General features: G+C 39.9%; 1 protein-coding gene across 1 annotated transcript in view; it reads right to left on the bottom strand.

Moving 5' to 3' along the window:
- RSPO2 (R-spondin 2) overlaps positions 1 to 27,349 on the bottom strand; it is a 97,402-nt gene extending 70,053 nt beyond the window's left edge. The window contains exon 1 of the mRNA XM_056484204.1: positions 26,876 to 27,349. Coding sequence (XP_056340179.1) covers positions 26,876 to 26,969 — 94 coding nt within the window. The 5' untranslated portion in view covers positions 26,970 to 27,349. The remainder of the gene's footprint in view (positions 1 to 26,875) is intronic.
- Positions 27,350 to 27,635: the final 286 nt, after the last annotated feature.

The raw sequence follows: 27,635 nt of genomic DNA, 5'->3' as shown, positions 1-27,635 counted from the left end.
AAATTTAACGTACTATGGCAAGATGCTCCACGAACAATACTGATGAAGAATTTGAAACTTTTAAGTTGCTTTAACAGAATTGGAGATAAGCAGTTTTCTTTATTTGTTTAGGTATTTTCATCAGCTCATTACTTGAGCTGATTAGATAGTTGTAAGAAGAAGGATGTCACTCACAGAAGTGTGTTAGCTTTGTGAACTTGAAGGTTTGCAGGATATATCGATTCCAACTTTTGTGAAGGTAAGGATTGGGAAATACAGGAATGAAGAACAGGACAGGACCTGTGCATGTTGCAAAATGTAAAAGGCATGTTTAGGTTTAATCTTAAAAGTGCTTTTCTATCATAATCCTTTATCATAATGGAACAATACTTCCAAAAAATCACTGAAATTTCAGTCTTTACACTCCATCAAAACTTTCCAGACAAGAGCCCAACCGTGGAGATCCCAAGCCTTGGCAAAGGTATTTATTTTCAGAAATTCACAATTCAAAATTTTGTGTCGATCTATGATATTAAAACAAATGTTCTGCTTTACTAAAGTTTGTAAAGTGATTTAATTTCCAGCACAGAGATCCTGGATCATTCTCAAGTCATAAACAAGTATGCTCTAGTAATGAGCTGGGGATAGAATTCACCTCACCTAACTTCAGCAGTTAAAACCTTAAGGATTCATTCTTAGGCTAGCTCTTTGGGATGACACAAGCTACCCTTGGAGACACTCATCCTGTTCTACTGACTAGAGGGGAACCTAAAGCTAAGGGGGATGAGCATCCCTGCTGAGCTGCCCATTTTTTCTCCCTAATGGCTAAGTCAGATAGAGCCTCACCTTCAGATGGCTACAGTTAAATGAAATGGGTCCCTCTCTAACTTTAATCAAAGCCAGTGTTGTACTTTGCTGTGATGCAAGGGTGCTACACTTCAGGGGCAGGTGGAGACACTTGCCAATAGTCCCTGTTTGAAAGGCAGCAGCTCCAAAAATATCTATTTACATAAATATCTAACAGAAGAAATTGAGAAGCTGAAGTGGACTACTACTACTGCTATTATTATTATTACTATTATTATTTCCCAAGAGGTTTTATAATGTCTTTTGCTGTACATTTGGCTGGGAGCCATGATCACTGATCAGCACATGAGTTCATAACATCTCCCTGAAGTTGCCTCTAAAGACCCCTTTTATTGCAGTTTATTAATCACATTTAAAACTCCTTAACCATGTAAGAAAATTACTTTGGGCTTAAGTTTCAGTACAATTACCTTTCAGTGGTTGAATTTCCAGCTTTGAGATTTAAGGGGATTTTCTGGAGTTTAATGCTTTTTTGTACATATGTGCCCTTAGCATTACAGTACTCTTACACCATAGGAAATGAGGGACTTGTACTTAGAGAACACCAGCTTCTTGTTAAATTCAATCAGCAGACAAACAACTGTGCCTTTGTCACAGAAGCCCAAGTTCAAATGCATAAGGATCAGATAATGAAGAAAAAAATAACCTTGTATGACACAATATGCTTTCACTTTATTTAAGAAGTGAATGCACAAGTATCTAAATCAGATGCTCTGGAACCAAAGCAGTTTAAATGAGTGTATTTTATAGCCTAAAATATGCTTAAGCACTTGCATGTTATAACAGCATATACCACATTAAAATTAAGTTAAAATCAGATTCTTTCTGTAGTCTTAAATATAAAAGAGAAGAAAACAAAACTAAACACAAATAATTGGCCTTAAGCTCCAGAAATGGTTTTAAATTTTAAGGAAGAGGGGTTAAAATAATCAGAATTAATTTTCAGAAACAAATTACCATCTCAACCTCCTTGTCTTTTATGTTCTGAATATATAACAGGAAGTAGGAATTGTCAGAGGTATGTTCAACTATGCCTAAATTATAGCTATAAAGCCAGCTAGCCTAGTTGTTAGAGAACTTCTAGTTAGAACCTACTCAGATTACATGCAGATAATAAAAAGAATTAAGCTAGGAAGCTGAAGGGGTTTTTTGCTCATGTTATTTAAACATGAATCCAATTACTGAAGTTTCATGGAGCAGCTGTCTCACTCCATTCAGTTTTCCCTACAACAAAGATGATATGGCTGTATGGCAATGCTGAACAATCCTGAATTAATGTGGGCAAAAGAAATCTCTCCTACAACATAGTGCTGTGGGAGGGGGTGTGGAAGAATCCCTTTTAACATAATAAAAATGATGATGATATAATGAATAATTATTATGGGATTTTATAGCTGGAAGGCATGGTAGTTATTTCAAAGCCATTTGTAACCAACAGCCTTATAAAAAGCTAGAATGTATTACATATGTGCAGAAGGTAATTGCAAGCATGTATTCAATCCCAACATCTGAAATAACCAATGTATTATGTTTGTTACTACAGTAACTACTGCTTGATGAAAAAAAAAGTGAACTTACAAATAACTACATTAATTAATAATCAGCCCTTTTTGAAAGGAGAAATAATGACTTATAAATAAATTTTCATGAGAAGAGACTTCTCCTTTCCTTCTCTGATAGCTATATCACTCCCTTCCAGCAGCAAACTAACTGTTCTTTTGGTGAAGTGCAGAACCTCTAAAAGTATTGCTAACACTTAAGATATGGGAGAATGGGATCCTAAATCTACAGGTCCTGGATTCCTGTGATAAATAAAAGTGCAAGCAATGACATTTCATTCTTCTTAAAAAAAAAAAAAAAAAAAGGAGAAACAGATGAAGCAAGGTCTAAGTTTCTAAGTTTGCAGTCAGTTTGTATTATATATTGTTCTGAGGAAACGGTCTTACTTCATTATCACAAGGCAACACTGATATCACTCAAGAGTGCCCTTTTCTGTCACTCCAGGAGTTAAAAATGACCCCCACTGCTGTTGCTCCCATGTAGCAGAGGAACATTTAGCTTGGTGAGTGATCTCCCTGTGAGATTCATCATCCTATTCTCCCCACGCTGTTTTGCTGAGGAGGAGTGAGAGTGGCTGGGCACACACCTGGGCTCCAGCCAAGGGCAGCCCACCATGCTCAGACAGGCAGCACCCTGAGATGAAGTGTGAATATCCATGTGGAAGTGGGAGATGCATCTGAACCTGGGGCAGCTGCTTTGAAAAAAGAATGAAATCCTCTGAATATGACTTTGAGAGGGTTAACTACATATAGTAAAATGGTTCGTTTCAAAGCTAGTCTACTTTTTTCTTTAAAGCTTAACATTTCATGGAATTCATAATTAAATATAAAAGATTTTGAATGAAATTATTTTGAATATTTATTAGTTTTTCAAAAAAATCTTGGAAAAGACAATTTTTATATGCTTTTTTTGTAAAATTTTTAATCTTGACACCTCAATGAAATACAGTAAGAACTTCAACAGTATGCAATAACTCCCTTGTATGTGCTCACATACTTATAAACATACACATTTATGTACAGTATTCTGAAAAGCACAAATTTTTATTTAAAAACAGATTATTAGCTTTCTGTCTACACCCTTTTAATAGAGCCATGGCCTTTGTTTTCTACCAAAGCATGCTTGTCCCACAGGTGTAGACCATGTGAATGTCCAGAATTCCTGCAATCAGCTTCCAAGGACAGCTCCTGCCAGCCCCCTAGAAGATGTGTTGGTGGCACTGGGCAGTTTTGACCCACAGAGCAGCAGACCTGGGTAGGTGGGAATGGAGAGCAGAACATCCTGATGTGATGTGGGTGTGCACATTTCTCACCAGGGTGCAAATGAAGGAGGGCAAATTGGTACAGTTTTTAACATGCTCCCCATGGGAATATTGAGCAAGAACCCAGTGATCTGATTTTCAATAGGCCAGGCAGCACACATGTACAGTCACTGGGTTTGGAAATACTCCCAAGTGTAAGCACAATTTTTATTTTTTTTGGGGGGGTGGAGGGGGAGATGCAGGTAATCTAACCATTTAAATAATGTGGCCCTAGGCTAGCTACCCATTAGTACCTCAGCTATTTATAGCTTAGAAGTTACAAATCGAGCTGTTTTATTAAAATGCTTAACCATGAAACACCTTTTAAGAAATAGTTATTAACATTTCCATATCACAAATTATCATTGGTACAGGAAGATTGCATTCTGTGTTCCTAGATACATCTACTATTCTAATCTGTATTCTGAAAGAGCATAAACTAAAGTATGCATTGAAACAATTGTTATAAAATCCAAGTGATATACTTGAAGTGCTGCTGCTTGCTCAAAATTAGTTCTTCCTCATGAGCAAGGATATTGCATTTCAGTTTCCAGGAATTTAAAGGGACAATGCAACCAGCTCTGATGCCTGTTCATTGTAGCAATATAAACTATATTCCTGTTAGTCTGAATCCATTAATGAATTAATCTTTGTCAGAAGAGTGTCTATAAAGGAGGTTCTTAAAAGAGCCCAAGGACATTATAGCACTGATGGCTTACCATTATGTGGTATAACAAAGTTTTACTTAACCAGTTCTAAAAGCAGACATATGGAGTCCATTAAACCCCTCTCTTTTTTGTGGTGTAATTCTGAATGGCTGTATTATACTACTTCTTTAAAATATGGATTGTAACTTCCACCACCAATTAATAAGACTTCTACACAGTGCATGCAATTTATAAGATGCACAAACTTTGTCCATCAGCACTTAAAACTTAAACACTCTTGAGAACTGTTTTTCAGTTAACTGTTAGAAATGGAAGATTAATATGATGAGATTCAAGTAATTTTGACACTAATTAAGTCAGGGACACCCAATTTAGTTGCTGTTAAAGTCAACAAATAGGTGCTTCTCCTGTAAATTCCCTGATATTTTGAGTAGTTTTGGGTTTGGCTTTTTTTTTTTTTTAAATGTATACATTGTTATCCTGTGTCACACATGCATAATCAATCATTCTCCACCTCAATATTTCCAACTAAGGAATTTCCATTTTGCTCTTAAACAAATATTTTAAAAAAAGAATCTCACATATGAAACTAATCAACTCAACTGATTTCCCTTCCACAATAAGAACTCCCTTCTTCACTATTCTTTCCACTTGTGCCCCATTCTGCTCCCTTAATTTAGCATTATCTTTTACCACTTTCATTTCCTTATTTGTACTCTTTAGGACTTCCTGATTAAGGTATTTGGCCCTTGATCTTGCATGTGGTTCCTGAATTCAGTGGAGTTCATCATAGACCTACAAAATACCTTGCATTATACCTTAGTTCAAGATAAGGGCTACAACAAAAAAAAGAATAAAAAACAAACCAAGAGGCAAGGAACAAAGTGCATGCTCAGGATTCAAGGGACCATGTTCCTATAATGCATCCTACCCAAATAATGAACAGCATGGAAGTTTAAGAAACATTTAGAAAAATATAGCTGCACTGCAGCTGTATGCATATATATACACATATATGGACAAAATGTATGTCAGCCAAAATCACAGCAGAGAGTAACTAAAAAAGATAAGCACAGGAAAACTCCCTTATCTATGTTCATCCCTTTATTGTTGGGAAATGTAGTTAGAATGTTAAGATTTAGTAAGCTGCTCAGGTAGATAAGAAGGAATGTATTCAAAGTCCTAAATTGAAATAAAGGAACTAACTCCCCTCTGTTATTGACAACTACAAATTTTCAAGTCCATATGACCACCAAATTCAAATTAACATATGCTGAATACCAACAAGTTTGAGCTTTTGCTACAAGTTCTAAGAGAATCTGAAAGACCACAAACAAAAAATCTCACACAGATGCTGGCCATTAGAGGTAGATACACTGAAGAAAACAGGAGGGAAGAGAAGACCACACCTTCCTGGCACTGGAGCAGGTTGCCCAGAGAAATCATGGATGGCTCAGCCCTGGAAGTATTCAAGGCCAGGGTGGATGGAGCTCTGAGACACTTGGTCTGCTGAAAGGTGTCCCTGCCCATGGCAGGGAGGTTAAATTGGATGAGCTTTGAGGCCCTTTCCAACACAAGCCATTCTATGATTTAAGACTGTTCTCCTCACATGCCAGCCTGCAGCCTGTGAAGTGTTACAAGGCTGCAAAGATGAGAATGTCCAAGGCTCTTTACTGACAGATCCACATCCTACTGAGCCCATCCATCATCTGCTTGGTTCAGACCAAGAGCAGGTGATCATATCCTGGAAGGTGTTGGTGGTTAATACACATCAGCACCTGTTAAACACAGCTAGACTTTGATGAATGGAAGGCTCCCAATTAAATGTTTAAACCATATTATCACCTACAACTTCACAGTGAAACTTTTACAGTTTTTTTTGTCCCTGTTTTGGCCTCATTGTCTTATGCTGAATGGGAAAGATCCTCTCCACTTGAACCCAAGAAAATCCTTTCCTTTGAAAACCAGCTCTCACACTTTATCTCATTTCTCCAGTTATGAAACTGTGGATATTTCACACAGCAATCATATAACCAAGAATTAACAATCAAATGTAACACACAGCAAATATTCTCAGATGAGTCACTGGACTCTACATTTTTGATCTGTTGGTTTCTTTGCTGAGCAATCATCAGCTAATTACTGGGCTAACTATAGAACACCAAAATAGTTACATCTGCTCAGACACAGCCACGAAGGAAATAAATGATTTTTCATTTCATACTTGAGTTAAAATGAACGTGTACATAATGATAGTTTTCAAGAGATCTCATTACAACTTCGCTTCAGCTATTCCCAATTTTTGACACAAGTATGTCCTTTATGTTTTTGAGAGCACTGCACAGCTCCAGTAACTAATGCCATAACCAGGGTACTCTCTCTCTTCAGGGTTCTCTCCCAGGTCTTGTAATACATTTGAGCAGATTCAAGTTCCTCAGTTCAATATCTGGAAAATTCCAATAGATCAGGTAACATTACAAAAACAGAAACAATCCTTCTACAGAACATTGGGCATGACTTCTTTTCATTGCTTTTGCATCCCACACACATAAAGTGAGGAAGGAATAACATCAAATGCTACCATGGCTGTTTGCTGGTCTTTCAGACATGCAAGTCCACCTGATGGACAGGGCAGAGCTGACCACCATACAGCACCCTGGGATTCATGGCAAAGATCTCTACACCCAGGAAAGTTTCTGGAGTGTCCTGCACTGCATCAGCAGGCTGTTAAAATCATCACTGCATCAACACAGAGATGTATCCCTCCCCACTGACAGTCGTTCAAATGGTGAATTTGGCAGGAGTACTTGCCAAAAAGGCAACTGGCTGTTGTTCAAGGAAAACAATGCAACATGGACAACAGGCAGGCAAGTCATGCTGCAAGCCACAACAGCTTTTAAAAGTAGCAGGGAAAAAAAAAAAAAAAAAACAAAAAAAAACAAAAAAAAAAAAAAAAAACAAAAAAAAAAAAAAACTAAACTTTTTCTGAGAGTTCTCAACTTTTTTTTAAGGAACTGTGAGAGGAATATCTGCTACTGTTACAGCTACAGGTAGGGCTGCTGGTGGATATTAAGTTTCCAATTATTTGTTACAACACAGCTGAGAGCAATTAGACAGTTTACACATGGCTGGTGGGAGCCCAGTGCACATTATGTGGACCATCAGGTCCAGCAGCCTAAACACAATCCTTGATTTAATGGATAAATGAATTTTGCTAAACCACTTCAAATAGAGGAATGTTTTCTGAATCTGTGTGCAGGCTGTTAATATGATTCTATGAAGTCTTGTTCCAAAGAGATCACAGCACACTTTGTCAGATCCAATAAGAACTGCACCCCAAAATCCCACACCAATGAATCTGGTACTGTTTTCTGGAGCTGCTTGTAAGCTTCTAGACTGACATCCTGTTTGGCAATTATTTTTCTTTTCACTGAATTATACTTTCTATGATAGTTGTCTGCTTTTCATGAAAAAGGGTTTTTTTCCTATTTCTCTGCCAAACCTTGACCACCAATAGAAAGTACCATTTCATTTTCCTCCACCAAGCACTGGTTTTTCCACATTCTGTGCTGTGGAAACATAGTATTCTTGATCCTAAAGGAGAGGTCTGAGGACTAAGAAAGGGACAAAGTAAGGCTACAGATTCACTGTATCTCTTATGACTCAATTGCCAGTGCCCTGGGACTTGTCTGATTCTTACAAAAGCTGTTTATAAAAACCTGAAATTTCTGCTATGCTGTCTTGTAAGAGAAAGGAAACATATAGCAGCACACTAATGTAATATACTAATTTTGCTGCATTATTAAATCAGTGAGTAATTAACTTATCATTAATTTGGTGATTTCTAAAGAATGTCTCCTTTATTTGTAAAGGGACTGTTCTTTCACTTATGCAAATGTACTAAAAGTCTGTCTAGCTTGGAAGCCAACACACAGAAATATTTCAGGACAAACTCCATGGAGCAGAAAGGGAAACTTGACCAAAAAACCATGATGGCTTTCAGATAGTACACAAATCCCTACAGCTCACAGTAGTTTTGATGTACTCTGGCTGAAAGAACCTATTTCAGGATGACAGGTCATTTATGGACTCCAAAAACTTTTGAAACATCACAAATCACCACTGTCAGCAGCTGTGTGAGTGGGCAGTCTGGTGCTGGGACACCCAGCAGAGAGATGCACATGGGGCCCAGCCAGGAGCTGGAGGCTTCTGCAGTGTTGGAGTGGAGGCAGGGGCTGAGCTGAGCCCTTTCTGCATCCTGTGCCAGAGGAAGGGCTGCCCAGGTGCTGGGGACAGTGTGTCTCCTGAGCAAGACCCAGCTTGATAGAGTGGGGTTTCTGGAGGAGTGAACAGCTCCTGAAAGCAGCTGTGAGGTGTGAGTCCAGCCCCCGCATTTTGTGCGCCATGTGGGAGCTTGAATTGATTTAATCTGGCAAAAAGGATCTAAAAGGGGCACTTGGGACCAAGTGAAAAGTTTGTTAAGATTGGTCAATATTTCCAAGCTCTCCATGGTGAGGCTGTGCTGGATGAGATGGAAAAAGGCTGGGGAGCTGCTGGACAATGCCTTACACAGGGAAATCCAAGCAAGTGCAGAAATGTATTACTGAGTTTAGCAACACAAATGGAAGAACCACTAATTCCAATGATAACTTGCATATTTCTTGTAGCCATGGTAAAGAAGAATTGGTACTGGCTGCCCAGGGAAGAGTTTGAGTCCCCATCCTGCTGCTATTTAGAAAATATGGATGGGGTGTTTAGGGGTATAGTTTAATGGTGGACAGAGCAGTGCTGGGTTAACAGCTTGACTCACTGATCTTAGAGGTGTTTTCCAAGGTGAATGACTTCATGATTCAATTATATAATGAGGACTCCTGATCAATAGTCTGTCTTTCACATTTTTCAAGCAGAAGTGTAATATGTGGACAATCCAAGAGGAAAACAGTGCATGGGAGAATTAAAACTGTATTCAAAAGGCTTTCAAGCTTCCTTTCCATGTGCATGTTCCCCACAGATAAGATACACACATTCCAATGTGCAGACCAGTGTCTGGAGGCTGACTTCCCCCACTGAGCAACTCATTCATTGGCAACTGAGACCACTACCATCACTTCCAAACTCCTCATAGCAGATGCTATGGTACCATTAGGAATTTATTCTTTCTCACCCTTTAAGTGATCTGTGCAACTCTCTGATTAAATCTGGGAAGGAAAACTGGTCCCATATTAAAGGATGATGGTAGAATAGAACAACTTTGATTTACTGCTTCATAGACTAGAATTACTTTTTATTATTATTCCCAATGTAAAAAAATAGCCACTCTCATAACTGAGGAGTCCTCTTCTTCTGTAAGATTTACTGATGAATTCTTCATATATTCTTTAGATTGTCCTGTTTCTTGCTTCAATGAAGAATACTGAGCTGAAGGTTAATAAAGGTACTGGCCCTGTCTATTTAAGTTATGTCCAGCCAGATGCAACAGGCACCACCATATAATGTCAAACAGTTGAAATTTCTTAAGGCCTTTTGCTCTTCACCCCAACACAAACTAATAGCAGATGAGCCTTGTCAACAATTTGCTAGTTGCTTAGTGCACTCCAACTATCATGTTCTAGACTGCACACTACATATCTGGTTGGTATTAAAGTGCATAATGAATAACATATTTGCATCCTGTATTTTTCCAATTTTAATCACTATATTACAGGCTTAACAGGCTTACAGTTCATGTCAGGACCCAAATTGTTCTAATAAAATATGAAGCATTTATCTACTGAGAGGCTGGAAAGAGCAAAGTTTGTTTATTGCCAAGTCTGAAACAATGCTAACTAGAGTGTGTGTTACTTAATCTCATTCATGCCCATAAGATTTTACATGCTAAGATTAAGCTGAGTAAATAAAATTCGGAAACTTGAAGGAAATCCCATTCTCTTATTTTTTATTGAGCATTAGTAACAAGCTTGGCTCTATACTGGAAATAGCCTGTTTTCCAGCTCACTTCAGCTACATCTAAGGCACCTCAGGCTTCATTATAATCTTCACATAAAAGACATAAAAACTACTAGGCAAATAAGCAAAGAAGAACAGTTCTACCAGAATCCAGGAAAAGCACTGGATAAGCAAAACTTCTTCACAAACACATCCAACTGTTACAGCATTTCATCTGGCACTTGTAAACCAATGGTGATATTCTCATTCCACCCAGGTCAGCATGAGATGAGTAATTCATCTCACAGGGCCAGAATTCTCCCTATATCTTTGCCCTATGGAACTTTCAGAGCAGTTTAAGAAAATTGAAATGTTATGCTTTAAAGTCTAAGCATGAGATTGGGATCATTGTGCTGCTTCTAGGAAGAAAACTTCCAAAAACTATGCCAGATAAAGGCACTAAAAAAATAAAATATGTTTTACCAGCGAACAGATCTTCAAGGTTACAAATATGTGACCAAAAGAAAAGAAAAAAAAAAAAAGCATGTAGCAGAATGCAAGCTAATGCAGGCAAAACCAAAATACTAGACAAGAGAATTGAATTTAATTCTCAGATGTGCAGCATCTTCACCATTGTAGAGCTACAAGACTATGCAAGGAGCAAATGTCCCATTTTCCAGGAAAAAAAAAAAAAAAAAAAAAGGTGGATACAGGATGTTTCTGAACAACTTTACCAAGGTCACATACATTGAGAATCAGGAAATGAAAATATACTTCCTGTGCACATGAGAGAGTTCCTGATGACTGCAGTCATTCTGCTGTAAATATTTAGCAAAACTGACCACAATCATTGCAAAACCATAATGCATAAGACTCTTTTAAAAACCTCAAAAAAAAAAACCTTCAAAAATCCCTACAAAGTTATCTTCCAAGACAAAAATGAACCAAAGAAACCACATTCAATAAGGACAGGTTTTTTGGATGCTGGGAGACAAGAAGGTGATATTTCAAATAAATATGGAATTTTCAGCAATATGCTTTAAGAAAATGCTGGATTTGCAGGCAAACAAAAGAGTTTATAGAGACTTGGACAAGCAGTAAAGGAAGAATAAATGCTATTTATGCTGCCATAGCCACACATGGCTGAGAAGAGGAGCAGTAAAACAATTTAACTAGAAAGTAGAAGGTAGAAGGGCAGAATAGGTATCTTTAGATATAGTGGAGAAACACTAGATTGAAAAATTAGAACTTTGAAAATACAAAAGTACCTGAATTAGAAAAAGATAAATTAAAAACTCAAACTGAATGCTTCCAGTCTACATAAACCTACACTTAGCTGCAAGACATCACTCTAATTCAATCCAACATCACTGAGCCTTACATCCTGCTTGTACTTGCCACACTCAAAACATCCACTGAATATTCTGTCATCCTCCCTGTTGTCAACCCCAGGCTTCAGAGTCTGAGACTTCAAAGATGAAGGACCAGACTTAGAAATTTGAACTAGAACAGATGGAGCATATTTGTTTTTCAGATACATATAGCTATCTCCACATTTTGCAGGAATACTATTAAAAATGAAATTAAATGTACTAGCTTCTGTATTTCAGACCCACTTAAATCACAGCAGGCTGGGTGTCATCCTGAAAAATGACACTTAATGACTACAGGGCTTTTCTTAAATTCAAATGAGAATTCCCTCAAAGAAGATAAAAATGTATTCAATTTACCTGTGTACTCTGAGTGTTTGCCATTCAGTACAATTTAAGCAGAAATTAGAATTAGTATTTGGCAAGGGCCTATTGATTTTTATTTTTTTTTCATAATTCTATGGAAATGCAAATACAGTCTTAAAAACAGACAGGTCATATGTATCTAAAAATTAAAAACTACTTGGCTGACATAACAAAGATTATGCTTGCAATGTGAATAATGAGAGACTGGAGAATTAAAGAAAAGACAGTGGAAGCTCTGAAGATGCAAAAAAAAAAAAAAGATACCTCCCTTTCTTGTATTCTTAATACAAGAAATATACATTTTTTAATTTTGAGAACACCTTAAATTTTTAAAAGTATGTTTCCACTTTCAGATAAGGTAAGCATAGTAAGGTGTTCAGCTTCATAACTCCAACTATGTGCCTCTTTAAAACATCTTAATTTCACAGCCCAGTTCTGAGGTGTCTGATAAGTTACCTCAGTTTGGATGGAAATAAAATATAATTTGGGGTTTTTTTTTTGTTTTTTTTTTAATTCTTCATATAACAATTAAGTCAGACTACTGGAAATACCTACCTGCAATTGAAGAGCTCCATCCTCTGTATCTGAAAGTTTAAATGCCGGGATAAAACCCCATTTAAATACTTTCAGACATACCTAGTAATGAAAACAGGCAGTAGCAGTTTCTGCACCCTGCAGGGCAGTAGCAGTTTCTGCACCCTGCAGAGCACTGATGTAGAGTCAAACAGACTTTGCTGTCTCAGTTCTGACAGACATGACAGCACAAAAGACTTCACATCAGGTAGAGCCAGAACTTTCTAAAGCTCCTAAATCACTGCCATGAATGCAATGTTCTCATGGTGATGTGTGCCCAGCCAATAAACTTGGAGGCAGGAAACTTATTTATGTGCTTATTATCCTTCATAATAACCATATAAATGCCTAGAGATTAACACTCTAGGACCTGCTAGCCATGCATATCACTGATATAATTTAAACTGCACTGTGATAAAACACTGCCCTCTACTCCAGGGGTACTGGGGCACAGGAGAGAAAGAGACTTGCAGTGCCTGCTTAAGCTGCTCAATATTTATTTCAGAAAAACAGAGAGGGGAAAAAAACACTTGCAGACACATGCAAAAATCCATTATGGGCTGGTGGGGTAGATGAATCTGGTTTTAAACATACTGACCAGCTCTGTTGGTAAGAGAACCAGGCACCTTGGATTCAAATTTCATGCTCTCACCACTAAACCACAATCCCTGCAGAGCACTTAAGTAAAGCTGTAAAATGGAACATCAAACAGCAAATGCAAAGCTCTAGGATGTACTTGAATATTATCAAGAGCATTCAACTAATCAGATTTCTTCTTAGCTAAACATACATAAACAAAAGAAAAACTATTGCACACAGTAGAATATCATAGGGATCTCCCCATGATTACTACAAGGACAGTTTCTGTTACAAACTAGGAATGAATGACAAAAAGGAGAAACAAACATAATACCAAGTAGTGATAACTATGTTTGTAGCTAAACAAAATGGTTAAATCTTAGTCAGAGTTTCATAATTCAGTGGTGTGAGATGTAAATGCAAAAGAAGGTTAACTCTAAATAGTTCTGGCATTAAATCATTGCAATATAAGTCTCTTGAGAGACATGCTATTCCTCCACAGCACTGCATTTCATTCTGTGCTTTTTCTCATTACATATCCACCAAACTTAACTGTGACTTAAGGTATTTTTAAGATCAAGTCCAGAATGTCACATGCCATGCTGAACCCCAAAAATATAGACTCAAATGCCATTTTATGTAGAAAAATAAACTTTGCAAAAAAAATTTTACATGGAAATTTTTATACTGAGCATAAGCAAGTACTTCAGAGGAAGGTATCAGAAACCTCTGGTTGGTAATGGCAAATTCATCTCCCAATTAAGAGTATTCCCAGTCTGTGATACTCAAGTTTATATCTAAAAGCACAAGACTAAGTAATTCATCTAAAAAACCTTATAATCTTAAGAAAATTTGCATTTTTTATTGCTATGTAAAAGCATTATCTACTTTACCATTCAATAGTCAAACCTCAGATTTAGCAGGAATATAGGTGCCTGCTGTGGTGAACATCTGTCTAGCTGCAGGATGTTGGCACAATCAGTCATTTAATTTTCTTCAAACCCTATCCCAGTTCTGTAGCAGACTTAAGTAAAAAGAGACCATCATTTGTGACTTGTCATTCTCTTCTACTTCATTCTGTAACCCCAGGACTCCATTTCTACAACTACAAGAGACACCCATCACTTCAGAGAAGAGCATGGGAAAGCATCCTCCACACTCTAAAACACCATGAAACAGAAGAACACATGATTTTCAGAGACACAATCACAGTAATCGTGCTATTAAGAATAAGGTCACTGGGTTTGTTAACACCACATAAACAGAAAGCAAATACCATGGTGGATGAAGTACCATTGCTACTAACTACTCCACTGGGTCTTCTCTTGGAATTTGAAGAGTCAGTGCATGTATTTTTTTTTGAAGCTGTCCACATCTATGGATATGAACTACACGTGTAGCTGCTTATCAGCTAGACTGTACACACTGAGCTCCCAGCAAAGATAAAAGCAACAGAATGCAGATGAAAAAAAATGTTGACTTTAGTAATTAGAAAAAGCCAGCTGCAGCTAATAAGGAGAAGGAATGTTAAACTGAGACCTTTTTATTTTTTTTTTAAACTTACTACAGCTGAGACACAGAAGCCAAGTAAATCACTGGACTCTTTCACTCTATGACTGCTGGTAGAGAACTGTGCACAGAAAAACTACTGTAGTTGATCTGGTAGGAATACAAGCCCTAAATGGAGGTCTTCATTCAGGTCAAGCTTTGGCAAAATTTAATCCTTCTCAGGTGACATTACATGTATTCGACCACATCAAGTTGATCTCTTCAAATATTTTCCTTCCTCTCCTTCCTAAGCCTCCCAGAGTGTATTTAAGTAGCACAGACTAATGCTGTTTTACCCAATGAGCCTCATGCCATATCAGGCTCAATATGCAGTAGTTTCACTTAGTGCCTGCTTGGGAAGCTATCAGAGAAAAGCCCTCTTCCAAAGCTGAAATAAACCCCTACATATTGATCTCACTGCTATTTACAATAACTGAAAGAAAAGTTGAAAGCAGCAAGACTTTTTCCAGGATTCCAATGAAAGAGTTAAAGTGATTAAAGAATTCTCAAACATAGCATCAGCAAATTGACAGCAATATCCCACAGCAAACACCATCTCAGGAATACCCACTGTGCCTGAGACAGACTGACATCACCCTCAGATCTACAACAAAATGAGGGAGACCAGAGTTAGGTCTAGTATTATTACATCCACAATGCACTCTTTAGCATCTGTAAATATATGAGAGAAGAAAAATGGAGGAGCAAGGAACTTATGGGATCCAAAATTAGCATGACAGAGAATCTTCTTTTATGACAACCTGTGCTACTGGTGAATACCAAGAAGATTCTCTGGGTTGATTTTAGTAGTCCAACAACATTAAGAGGACTGCAGCTGTGCATGATTCTGTCACTTATCCTAAGGATTCCTAAAGGGAATGGACTGTCTGCTTCCTCTCCACAGCTGGCTATCTCTAAAAAGAAAAGAGCAGTCTCAAGTCAGGTACCCAACACATTTCCAAACCATCTTTCACAGAATAGCTGAAATTGGAAGGAAGTTTCTGGAGGTGAAAAAGGAACCATTTGGTCTGATTATCCTGTTCAAGTAGGGCCAGACAAATGCAGCTGCCCAGGACCACATGTGGATGACTTTCAAGTATCTCAGGGACAGAGACCCCACAACCTCTCTGGACAGCTGATGCCAGTCCTCAGTCACCTGCACTGCAAAGAAGTCTTTCCTGATGTTCAGAGTGTACCTCCCATGCTTCTGTTTGTGCTCATTGCCCCTTGTTCTGTCACTGAGCACCAGGCAAGAGCCTGGTCATGACCTAATTGCATCCTCCCTTTCAGCTACATTGATGAGAACCCCTTTGTGCCTTCCCTGGGCTGAACAGTCCCAGCCCTCCCAACCATTCCTTGCAGGAGAGAGGCCCCAGTCCCTTAATCATCTCTGTGGTCCTCTATTGAAGTTTCTAGTTCTGAGGAGCCCAGAGAAGGACACAGCATCCAGCTGTGCTTCACCATTGCTGACTAAAGGAGAATGATCACCTGCAGTAATTCACTGTGAGCCTTCCTTGAGCATGAGCCAGGAGTTCCTGTGCTGCAGAATTACATCCACCACACCCCCAGGACCATTTCTGCCAAGCTGCTTTCCTGCTGATTGCCCCCAGCTCATTGTGATATCTGGGGCTGTTCTTTCCCAGGTGCAGAGCTCTGCCCTTCTTATTGAACTTTATGGGGTTTCTTTAGATTTCTCCAGCTTGTTGAGATCCCCTGGACTGGGGGTATTTTCCAGAATATTGCTGGCACAAGATGCAAATAACAAGGAATTTTTAGAAATAAACCATTCTGTATTATCCTCTTTTTGTACTCAAAGTTGAGCAAAACTAGATTCCCTTTAACACAATAAACAAGTCTCAATATTGGGTTACAGAGACCATGCAACAGAGATGGATAGAATACTTGAATGCATAACAATTACAGAAAAGTTATCTTTCTTGCTCAAAGAGACACAGATGAGGCTGAACACTAATCTGAAATGGAGGAAATACTTTTTTTCTGCAAGTACATGCCCTCAACACAGAAGGGCTACATAATCTAGTGAATATGGAGAATCAAAACTAGAAATCAGATACCAAATTTTGTCCCAAACCACTAATAAAGAGGATATTCTATGCCTCTTCTTCCTCTCCATGTGTCAATTTTGTTTACTGAACCCTTCAAAAGGAGTGTATATGTATATTTTTACTACTCTGCATCTGTACAGCACTAGAGATAGATGTGTAGAACTACAGCTTCTGTTCACTTAAATATAAAATTTTTGCAGATTTGTTCCTCAGTTTCACACCACACATTTTACATCAAAGCAGGTCAGTTTTCCATTTCTATAAGAATCTATATTAAAAAAAAAAAATCCCCTCAAAAAAACCAGAGTAAACTGGAATCAAAGTAAGCTTTAGAGCAAAAAAGAAAAAGAAATTACTTTAAACACTACAAAAAATATTGGAGATTCCTTTGATTTTAATTCCTAATTACAGCCATGAGCATTTCCTAAAACTGTATTCTAAAACAACTTGGAAGGTCACAGATGAAATTCAGCAAACTCAGACTAATAAAGGAATTATGATAAGCACTTGTAATTATGCAGTTTCATTATAGCTAAAAAGAGAGGTCATGACCCAGTGTCATCTCAGCATCAGCAAAGAGGCTGCACTCCAGCATGTAGCAGTAGTGCTGTAAGAAATAGAGATGGAAGCCAAAGCACCCATCTAGAAGTACCACTTCAACTAGATGATGAAATTATTTACATCCCTTCTGCCATAATATTAACATTTCCCACTGGAAAGCTACTTAGCATTTACAGAAAAGAGGATTTATTTTCTGTTATCATTTTTATTGATGTATATATACGTGAATCACAGGCTTTACAGGTAGAAAGACTAGCAAGGAAAGCAATCCCTCTGACATCCTGAAGGCACCCTCTTACCAGGGAGGCAGAATTCCAACACTGAACCATGTCAGTAAAGCCAAAGATATTATGTATACCAATGATTGTACCCATGTACACTCAATATTTGCTGAACAACTTAAAGACCAGGACAGATGCATGCAGACCAGGCATATTCTGCATGGCCCAGGCAAGGAACTAAAGCTGAAGGACTGTCCTGCCACACACATAGCTACCCTACTCCAAAAGGTGCCCTGCCTCAGATGTCCCTCAGAGTCACTTTTCCTTGTACTCAACAAAGTAAGGGAGCACTGACCATTTTGGAGAAGATAGGAAACCAAATTTAGAGGTAAAACCACCTTCTGAGAATGTTCCTGGTGAAAGTAAAGCAGGTAACCTGATGTCAACAGATAAATAAGCCAACTCTGTGAAATGCTCTTTAGGTTTAGGTTTCTTGCAAGAGTGAAGCATCTCAGATCAGAGGCTAGCTGTAAGTATTTCACAATAATTGCTAAAAGCTTTAATCAAACTAAAGCCAGCAGCTGCTGTGTTGTGCTGTGAACACAACCTAATGCACCTTGTGTGCATCACAGTGATTGTGCCAAGTTACAGTTACCTTTGCTGAGCCAAAAGTGAATCCATGCCCATCACTTTGTGAGTGTGCACTGTGTAAACTGAGATGCAAACCAGGTCTGAACCAGCCTACATGAAGAACATGTCTGCTATAGGAAGGGAATCCAGGACAGATTTCTGATTTCTGCTCTGGTGACCTTAGTTCAGATCCTGTCATCTAAGCAGAGCCAGCACTGCAGGGCCTCACCTCAGCTCATCCATCTCAGTACAGATAAAGCAAAAGATAGTGGAACTTTAGTGCCCATTCAAAAGAGTGCCAGGCACATGCTTGGCAGTGGAAACACTGTGTAAGCTGGAAGGTTTATAATTAAAACACGTGATACCCACCAAAATTTTTTGAGTCATTCCAGAAAGAAGAAAGAGTGAATCAATAATGTCTATCCTTACTAAGCACAATTGCTGTTTCAGTTGTTTCCATCTTGCCCATAAAGTTTTAGTGTGGATGAGATGGGTGTTGTCAGGGCTGCTATACATGTGCAGATTAATCTGTGCATGCACAACAGCCACTTGTCTGATGTGGCTGGTTTGGGGTTTTTGGTATTCCAAAGGTGGCAGCCATACGGCTGAGGGGACCATACATTACTGCAGAGTGTGTGCTGTGTGCAACATATTTCAGCCAGCATTTCAACTCAAAAAAGAAAATAATCTGCTTGGATCAGGAAGTTTATGTTTCATGGCAGCACTGCAATTCTCTAACACTAATACACTTGTCCCTTTGCAGTGTAAAAGGAGGACAAGTATCTTCCAAGATAAAAAAGCACAAACACTTCATTGGTGCACACATTCTACTTCAGAGTTAGTGCTCATGCAACTGTCCAGTGACTAGAAAAACCACCAATCTAAAAGCCAGCACCACAAATATTACTTATCTTCCATGTCCCTTCCTCCATCTCACTACATCTATATTTGGGTCTAGTTTTCATCAAGACAGAAAATTTTGACAATTCTCATAAAAACTACAGATGAAAATTTCTGCAAGATAAATTTGAGACTCAGTCCCTAAATCATATGCTAAACCATATTAATTATTTTTAGATTTAAATCCTAGAGAGAAAAAATATTTTTACAAACAGAATTACAGTAGAATTACTTTCATGATATTTTGGTTCTGTGCTAACTATACATGAGATTTGCCATTATCCTTATCAAATAACACACAATTCCACTGAAAGTGTGTGTGTGGGGGGTGGTGCTTGAAACAAAATTACAGAACTGCACACCTCCTCTAAATTTTCTCTGTGTAACCTGTAATTGCTTACATTTCCCAAGTTAGTCTTATGACCATCCCATGAAATTAACAAAAGAGGAAGGAAAGGAGACAACATTTCCTCATAAAAGGACAAAATCTTAGAGACACATCAAGTACTTGGCTGTATTGAAATTTGTATTTCAAAAATAGATACATAACAGATTAATTACTAAAACAAAGATTTTTGTACTTCTCACCAGATCTTAACAGAAGGGGTCTTAAAAACCACCCACTGATCACATAATCAAGGTACCTCAAACACTAACTGCTTCTCTGCTTTCCCATAAAAATTAATCTCTTCCCCACACTATAGTTGTATTACTTTTTTTATGTCATTTGTATTTCACAGTTTGCACTTTCAAGTCCACAAACAAGGAGAAATTTCAGAAAATTTAACTACCCATCTTTCATATGCTGTCTCCTAAAAAGAAATTTTAAACTAAAACTTAAAATTAAGTAACAAGCGCTTGCATCAAAATAGGAATTAGATTAAAGCAGAGCTATATAAGCTCACTGGAGTGTTTCACTCAAGGATATTTAGGTAGAAACAAGGATGAGACCTCTACACATCCAGAAGATGCTAGCAGCTGCTCCATGGACCACAGTTTGACAGACAAGGGTCAGAGATGTGTGTATGTGTCTGAAATCAAAGAGGTAAGGCATAGAAATCCCAAAGTAAGGGCATACAACTAAAGTCTCAAATGCTTTCAGGCTCAGAGGAAGAAGATCTACAGAGGGAAATATCATTATATTCCATCATTTCACAGGAGTTACACTTGCCACCTCCATTCCATGTTCAGAATATGGGTTTCACACAAAGAAGCATTTCAAAATAATATTATGTATAAATACCAATTTCTTGTAGCTCCTCCATCCCACCCACCCCCTCCACTGCAGAAACTTCATTGGAAAGGTGACAGAGTGTTGGCAAACTTAGGCTTTCACTCTTGCCTCTCCTGTGCTTGACACTGTTGCATCACCATCTGCCTTTTTGGAGCAGAGACCACCACCCTGATCCTTTTCAGCTTCATTTCTCCTCAGAGTTTGGAAAAGTATTAGTGAAATGCACAGAAGCCAAGTATAGAGACAAAGTGACACAGCTAGAATTCAAGTCAGCCTTACAAGTGACCTTACTGCTCACAGATATGCAGAGCTCAACAAGTGTAACACTAAGGTCTGATCAGTAAGTGGTCCTCATGGATGGAGCTGCCTGGACAAAGCCCTTGTGCGGGCAGGAAAGAGCTCTGCATCTGCCCTATGGTGCTCCAAGCAAGATCCAAGTGACACTTTGACACCTCACTTCCTAAGATGTATCAGAATCCAAGTATCAATAAGTGGTACAAAGCCTATTCCATCCTCTACACCAAATATTACTTGGGAACAGGTTTAAACCCATCACTGCTGCCCCAAAAAGTGATAGATTTACTCTTCTTGCACAAAATTACTTTGCAACACCACACTGACACCAAAGCATTACATCTGCTAAACATGTACTGCAAACACAATGAGTATACAAACCATGGCAGCACCTAATTTCAGTGCCTAAAGCAGGCCATGATGAAAGGATCAAGCTGTTACATTTGTGCATTACCAACAGCCAACACATATGAAGTCATGCTTTTCACTAAGAAAAGGATTAGCAAATACTTGGAGCCTAGACAAATACAGAAGGTTCTCCAACTGTGCCTGAACAAAACTTTGAGGTGAAAAGAAAGGGAATGCTTGAATAATTGAATTTACTAAAAAATACCTGAAACTCAATCTCTAATACAGGAGAGATGAGAACTTTCAGGGACTGTATCTGTTAAAGTTAAGAGCTTTAATTAATGTTTAATTTTAATATAGGTGGTGGACCCTTTCCTATTGGGAGCTGATTTCAGTTTAGATCAGGGGCTAACACTGAAGACATGTACAGCTGAAGTACACTTCAATTACAGATAAAGGTAATCAAGTAATATTATATTTATTTAGTTAGAGGTATGCTTTATCTGATCAAAGGCAGGCACCTACCACAGGATGAGTTAAATTGTACCAACAGTTTGATGGACTGCACCAATTAGCACTACATCAATTATAAAACAGAATGTAGACCTTGATGTTCCAGATAGTTACCTGTAGTCACATGAATCCCACTTCAGAATTCAAAATCAAGGATGAATTTTTCGGAAAGGATGTTATGGTGAGCTATAAGCTTTCAAGTTAGGGAAATGTAAGCTGGGCAATGTTTTCAGCCTGTGATGATCTGCAGGTTTGACTAGACAGCCCCTACAGTTAGCTAAAGTTTTTGGTATTAAAAAATAGCTAAATGATCAGAAATGAAATGCATATCTCCATGGGATAGTCAGTCTTGGCAGAAAGAGCAAGAGAGAAAAAAAAAATCCAACAAAGAAACAGCCCATTTTTTTATTTCTTTATTCTTTGAATTTTGATAGCAAGCACCTCTTCCACTTTCTACCTTTTAAATAATTTCATATTTTCCATGGCAGCTTATGTAAACAACACCATGCTAACATACTTTAACAGTAATTATGCTGGCCTGTATATTGTAAATGACACATTGAATTGAGAAACTGCATTCTTGCTGTTATCACCATAATGTCCCTACATTAGTGTAAAAACTTACTTTCAGTATCTGTCATGCATTTTGAGATGCTTTAGTAAGAGTCTTCAACCAAGCCTTAGAAAATGTGCATCCCCTCCATCAACCAAAAGGCAAAAATATACAGTTAAGACAAGTTTATCAAGTATACAAATCTAAGCTCTTCATCATAGTGTAACCCTTACTGCAGGTTTTAACACAAAACCAAGTATACAGATTTTGAGGTCTGATCAGGCACACCAACCTAGCCCAGCATCCTACCCCATGTGGCATATAATGGAACCCAAAGGGATGGATATAGGCAAGGAAAAGCATACACACACCCCAGCACTGTGCCAGAACATGTTCTCCATTTCCAGCTTCCCCTATAACAGGTCTGTGGGACACCCAAAGGTGTCAAATGCACAGGACCTGCCCCAAAGTATCCTGCCCAGTGCCTGGTGCTGAAGAGAGTCACGTACATATCAACCCAGAACTAGATCTTTTAAATACAAGCAGCACTAAAAACCAACTATGGGAAGATGAATCAAACTTAGATGTCTGTTTTGACAGTGAATCCTGCTCTTGGTGTTTTGAGCATCCTCCTGAAAATCTTCAAAACCTGTTTGAGCATTGCTTATCCTCAACAACACTGCATCATTAGCTAGTTCAGTATTCAGTCATTTACACAGAAATGTTGATTTCTAGCAGTTTAAGAAACTTCCTCAGATGTACCAACAATAACTGTAAATAGCCAAAGATTTAAAAGCTTTAACCCTTCCATGGTTGCAGCATTAGGCCATTCTAACTGCTGTAGTAACAATGTATGTATAAAGAATGAATAGTAACTATCCTAAGTACAAGTCTGAGGAACAGAAAATACACTCCAAAGCATTTCTCCGGATCACCAGTGCCTGGAAAATAACCACTTGTGTTAGCACACCTCAGTTTTTTTACAGGTTCTGTTAAAACTTCTTAATGTCACCCCTGAGGAAAAAAAAAATTCTCAAAGCACAGCTTCCACATAGGATTTTAAGTCTTAACTCACAGATAAAAAGTTAACTGTCCTTCAAATAAAACATCTTTCAACCTCAAAGAGAGGAGGATAGAGTAGCTAATAATAGCTAAAATATTTGGGTAATGCTAGACAACTAAAAATCATGTAGTGTAACTTTTTTATATAAATTACTCTTTAGGAGCTACAGTCCTTGTAAAAGCAGATGTGATATTTATTTCAGTCAAGTATTTCCAACATAGTTTCTTTTACCCTAATGTTCAAATCATCTATCTTTCCCAAAGCCTGACCATACAATCCAGCTTGAGGTTCCAAGACTATCCCAGGTAAATAGCTTGTTAGGAAAGCTAAATCACAATCCAAGTGATTTACCAAGCAGGTTTTTCTTCTAGTTGAAAAATCAATGTAACAGCTTCCTATAATAATGGGTTTGTGGTGGAGATTCCCATCTTACACTAAGATGATAAATATTTAATTGGCATAATTTTGAACCCAGTGACTGTGCCCCTCCAAATATGCATATTCTTCAATAAACACTCTGCACAAAGTTATATTGAGGTCTGAGAAACACTTGGGAAATTTCCTGCCTGAGGTATTCCTCCTGTTTCCACCTGAGGATATTTTGCCATCATCACTGTCACCCATTATCCACTCATTGCCACAGGTATTCCACATTTTGTGCCTCTAACACACAGTGTAAGCATCTAGGAGAAAAGTATTCACTTTAGCCCTCATGATACTCCCTGAATAGGAAATAAATGGAAACAAGTATTTTACAGCCACAGGTTTTGAGTTCTTAAGATATAAACAGCTTCTGGTTTAACTGTGGGAATGTGTCCCATTCACATTTTATTATTCCAACGCTGGTCTTACCAACTGTAGAGAGCCTCTCGAGTCTCCCCATCAATGCAAGCACTGCTATCATATTGACTTTTTTCCCTTGGGGAATTTTGTCAGCACCTGTTTTTTGATGGCTGTTTATAATGATCCCTATATTCTCTTCTGTCAAAACTTTTGCAGAATACCATCACACCTCCCAGTAAGCCAGCCTGAGATTCCTCATTTCTATGTACTCCCAGTTTGACTTGTGGTACTCTTGAGAAAAGTTGTTTTCATTATATATATTCACAGAGAAAACCACTGGTCTTTCATGCACCCTGTGAAATTCAGTGAAATGCTAAGACATGAAGTTGTCCATCTTATACTGACTAATAAAGAGAAATCTGAAAAAGAAATAAAAGTTTTCATTGAAGAAAGCTTACAAGAGAAAAAAAAAAATCAAGCTATACAATTCAACAAGGAAAGATTAAGCTAAACCAGCCATGATATTACACCACTGAGCTTTAAGTTGGTGATCCTTAAATAGGTTTTCAAATACCTTCTGTGGGAAAGGCAAAAAGGCCACAATTACCTGCTCAGGGCAGTGACTTCCAGAGTGAGAATTTGGTGGGATGTTTTAACAAAAGTAAGGATCTGTTCTGAGCAACTATGCAAAGCAATATTCTGATAAGCTGGAAAAGTAACTAAGAGCAGCAGTAGAATAAGTAGAGCCTGATGATTATTACATATTTATCAAAAGAATTTTTGTGAAGTGGTACTGACTAATAAAACACAAATCAATGCAAGGTAGGAACAACTTTGTAAACTGTTTTATTATTCTGCTTCTACTGCAATGTGGCAAGCCCTGATTTGGGAAAGGGTTGCAAACAGATGGTGAATGAGGAATTCTGGGAACATCTCCTCAAATTTACTTAAGTCTTCTTTACTGGAGTATTCTACATCAGCAGCAAATCCATGCAAGCACCAATACAGGCACATACACTTCGAGTTTACTGTACATTTAGCTGCTTTAAAAAAATAGTCTACACATTATATTTGCCCATAATTCCAGACTGAATGCAATTGATTCCTACCACACAGGAGACTTCATCTATGCCAAAAATTGTATTTCATTAAGAAAACGATATTATGGAGCATCTGAGATCATGTAACAGACAAAACAGAATGCCAGAGAAATTTTAACTGCCAGTACCCCACAGTGACTGCCTGATTATTTGCAGATGGGATATGGAAAAATTGTGAAATTATTGGAATTTTGAGTCCTGTACGAAAGCATTACTTCAGACTGGATGTGTCATGGCAAATATCTATTATAATTTGAATACATTCTTAGATTGTCCTTTCTGTGCTTAGAAATGGCTATGCTTACTTCTTTGGACTTATTAATTAAAAAAGACTGCATTCTTCAAACAAAACCCTTAGGTGATAGCACAAAACAGTGCCAGTAAGTCAACTGTCAATAGTGATCGTATTTATCCAATAATTAAACTAAAAACTAATTTAAATCAATCTCTTTTGGAAAAGCCAACTGTTCAACAAGCACAACAATTGGTCTAGGATCAATCAGTGAACATGAGATCAATTAAAACCAGCTTAAGTTTTTGTAGGAGGACAATTCACACAACTTGAGTTAGATGTCTATTCATTTCAGTACTCCCACAATGCAGCCCTTAAGCTCTGTTGTAAAGCAGAAATACCACTATCACCCTCCGCTGTCTAGCCAGCACTCTAAGTAGTTCCACATTTAATTAAAGACACAGTATACCCTTTGTTAGCACAGATAGTCTGGTCACTTTAAAGGACTGCTATCGTTTTAGCCACACACACATAAATTAAACTCTGGAAACCATCTGTTGAAAAACCATCAAAACCAAACTGCCTCACAATTTTATTTGTGCCTACTCTGAAGGTGATATATGCATGAAAGTGCGAACTATTTTCTTCTCACGGTTTTATTAATGCTTGTAGCAGCTTAACACTGGAGATGTTAAGTCCCTCCCCTTCCAAATAATACCACTAAAAGTACAATTCTTTCAGAAATACTGATTTCTCAGCAGCTTGAGCCACCTGATTTTCAGCTAACTATAGAAATGAGAGCTGGGGATTCATGGCCGAGAAGATAACAGGAAAAAGGACAGAAAAATAATTCGGAGTATGTGGATAATAAAAGCATTTTATAAGGCGAACCTCCCCACCACTTAAAAAAAAAGTAGGAAAGAAACAGCCTCGGCCAGGCTGCCAGCCGAAAGCGCTGCAGTAACCTCTCCGTCCACACGGGAGCTGTACTGGCACATTGCACCGCTCCGGCATCCCGACACCAGCGTTTGGGGGACCGATGAAGCCCCAGCGCACCGTTTATGTCTTTTCCTCAGAGGGATCGGCACGTTTTCAGCACAGTGACGGCGCCGAATCCGCGGAGCAAGGCGCGGTGCCCAGCCCCGCGGTGCCCGAGGATGAAGGGAGAAGCCGCCTTGCTCCTCGGGAGCATCCACGGAAAGCAGCCTCCGAGTCCGCCCCGCGGACATGCGACTCGTAACACGCGGGCTAACAGCGATCCCCGGCAGCTGAGAGCCGCGGGACGAGGAGCGACGGCGACATCGGCGACATCCCCTGCCCGGCCCGGCCCCTCCGGCGGGGGCAGCGCCCAGCGAGACCCCGGCCGTGCCCCGACCCTCGACACTCGCGTCCCCGGCAGCCCCGGGCTCCGGCCGGTCCCTTCCCTCGGAGCTCACGTCCGCGCCGCTCCTCCTGCTGCCGGCTGGACCTCGGCCGCAGGACGGCGGCGAGCAGCCCCACGGAGCGCTGGCCACGCCGGCACGGCCCCCGCCCCGGGCTCGCCCCGCTGCCGCCCCACGAGCCCGCCCGGTGCCGCGGAGCGCAGCGCGGTCACCTGCCGGACAGCGGCCCGTCCTGCCCGCTGCTCAGCCGGGACACTCACCTCTCTTGCTGCGTCTCCAGCGGCCGGGCTGGCAGTGGCCGTAATCCATGCAGTTCAGGATGATCAGGGCAAAGGAGAAGAGGCGAAACTGCATCCTGGGCCGCTGGGGTGGGCAGCCTCCTCCGGCGGCAGCGAGGGGCGGCGGGGCCGGCGGCGTGCGGGGCGAGGAGGGGCCGGCGGAGGGTCGCGGGGACCGCAGGAGTTTACACGCCTCTGGCCGCCCTTCCCGGGCGCTGCGAGCTCACCGCCGCCTCCAGCATCTCCCCTGTGCTGCAGGGAGAGAGAGGTGAAAAGCTCGGACCCGGGCTCTCCGGGTCCTGCCCTGCTCTGGCTCTCCCCAAGAAACAAACAAACAGAGAAAAACCACAGCCCGGGCGGGGGCAGGAGCGGGGCGGCGGAGCGCAGTCACCGAGAGCCCGCGGCTGTCCCAGAGCGGCGGGCGAGCGCTGCCGCCGGCCCCCGCACGCCCGGGACGGGCTGTCAGCCGGCACAGCGCTATTTATCCCGGCGCGGGGCGCTCCCCGCCCACCGCGCTCAGGTCGCGGCTCAGGGCGAAGCCGGCCCCCACCTCCCGCGGCCGCCCCGTCCCGCCGGGTGCCGAGCGCGGCTCCGGGGCAGCCGCAGGGCTCGGCGGGGCGGGCGGCGGCGGCTCCCGGGCACACGCGGCGGGGTCCGGCCGGGCGCTGCCTTTATGCGGCGGGGCGGGGGCCGTGCGGGCCGGGATGCGCGGGGCCGTGGGTGGTGCCGGCCCCGGCCCCGG

Source organism: Oenanthe melanoleuca, chromosome 2 (assembly GCF_029582105.1).
Source record: "Oenanthe melanoleuca isolate GR-GAL-2019-014 chromosome 2, OMel1.0, whole genome shotgun sequence".
Taxonomy (NCBI): domain Eukaryota; kingdom Metazoa; phylum Chordata; class Aves; order Passeriformes; family Muscicapidae; genus Oenanthe; species Oenanthe melanoleuca.
Note: the sequence above shows the minus strand (reverse complement) of the source record. Positions and strands in the feature narration are given on the sequence as shown.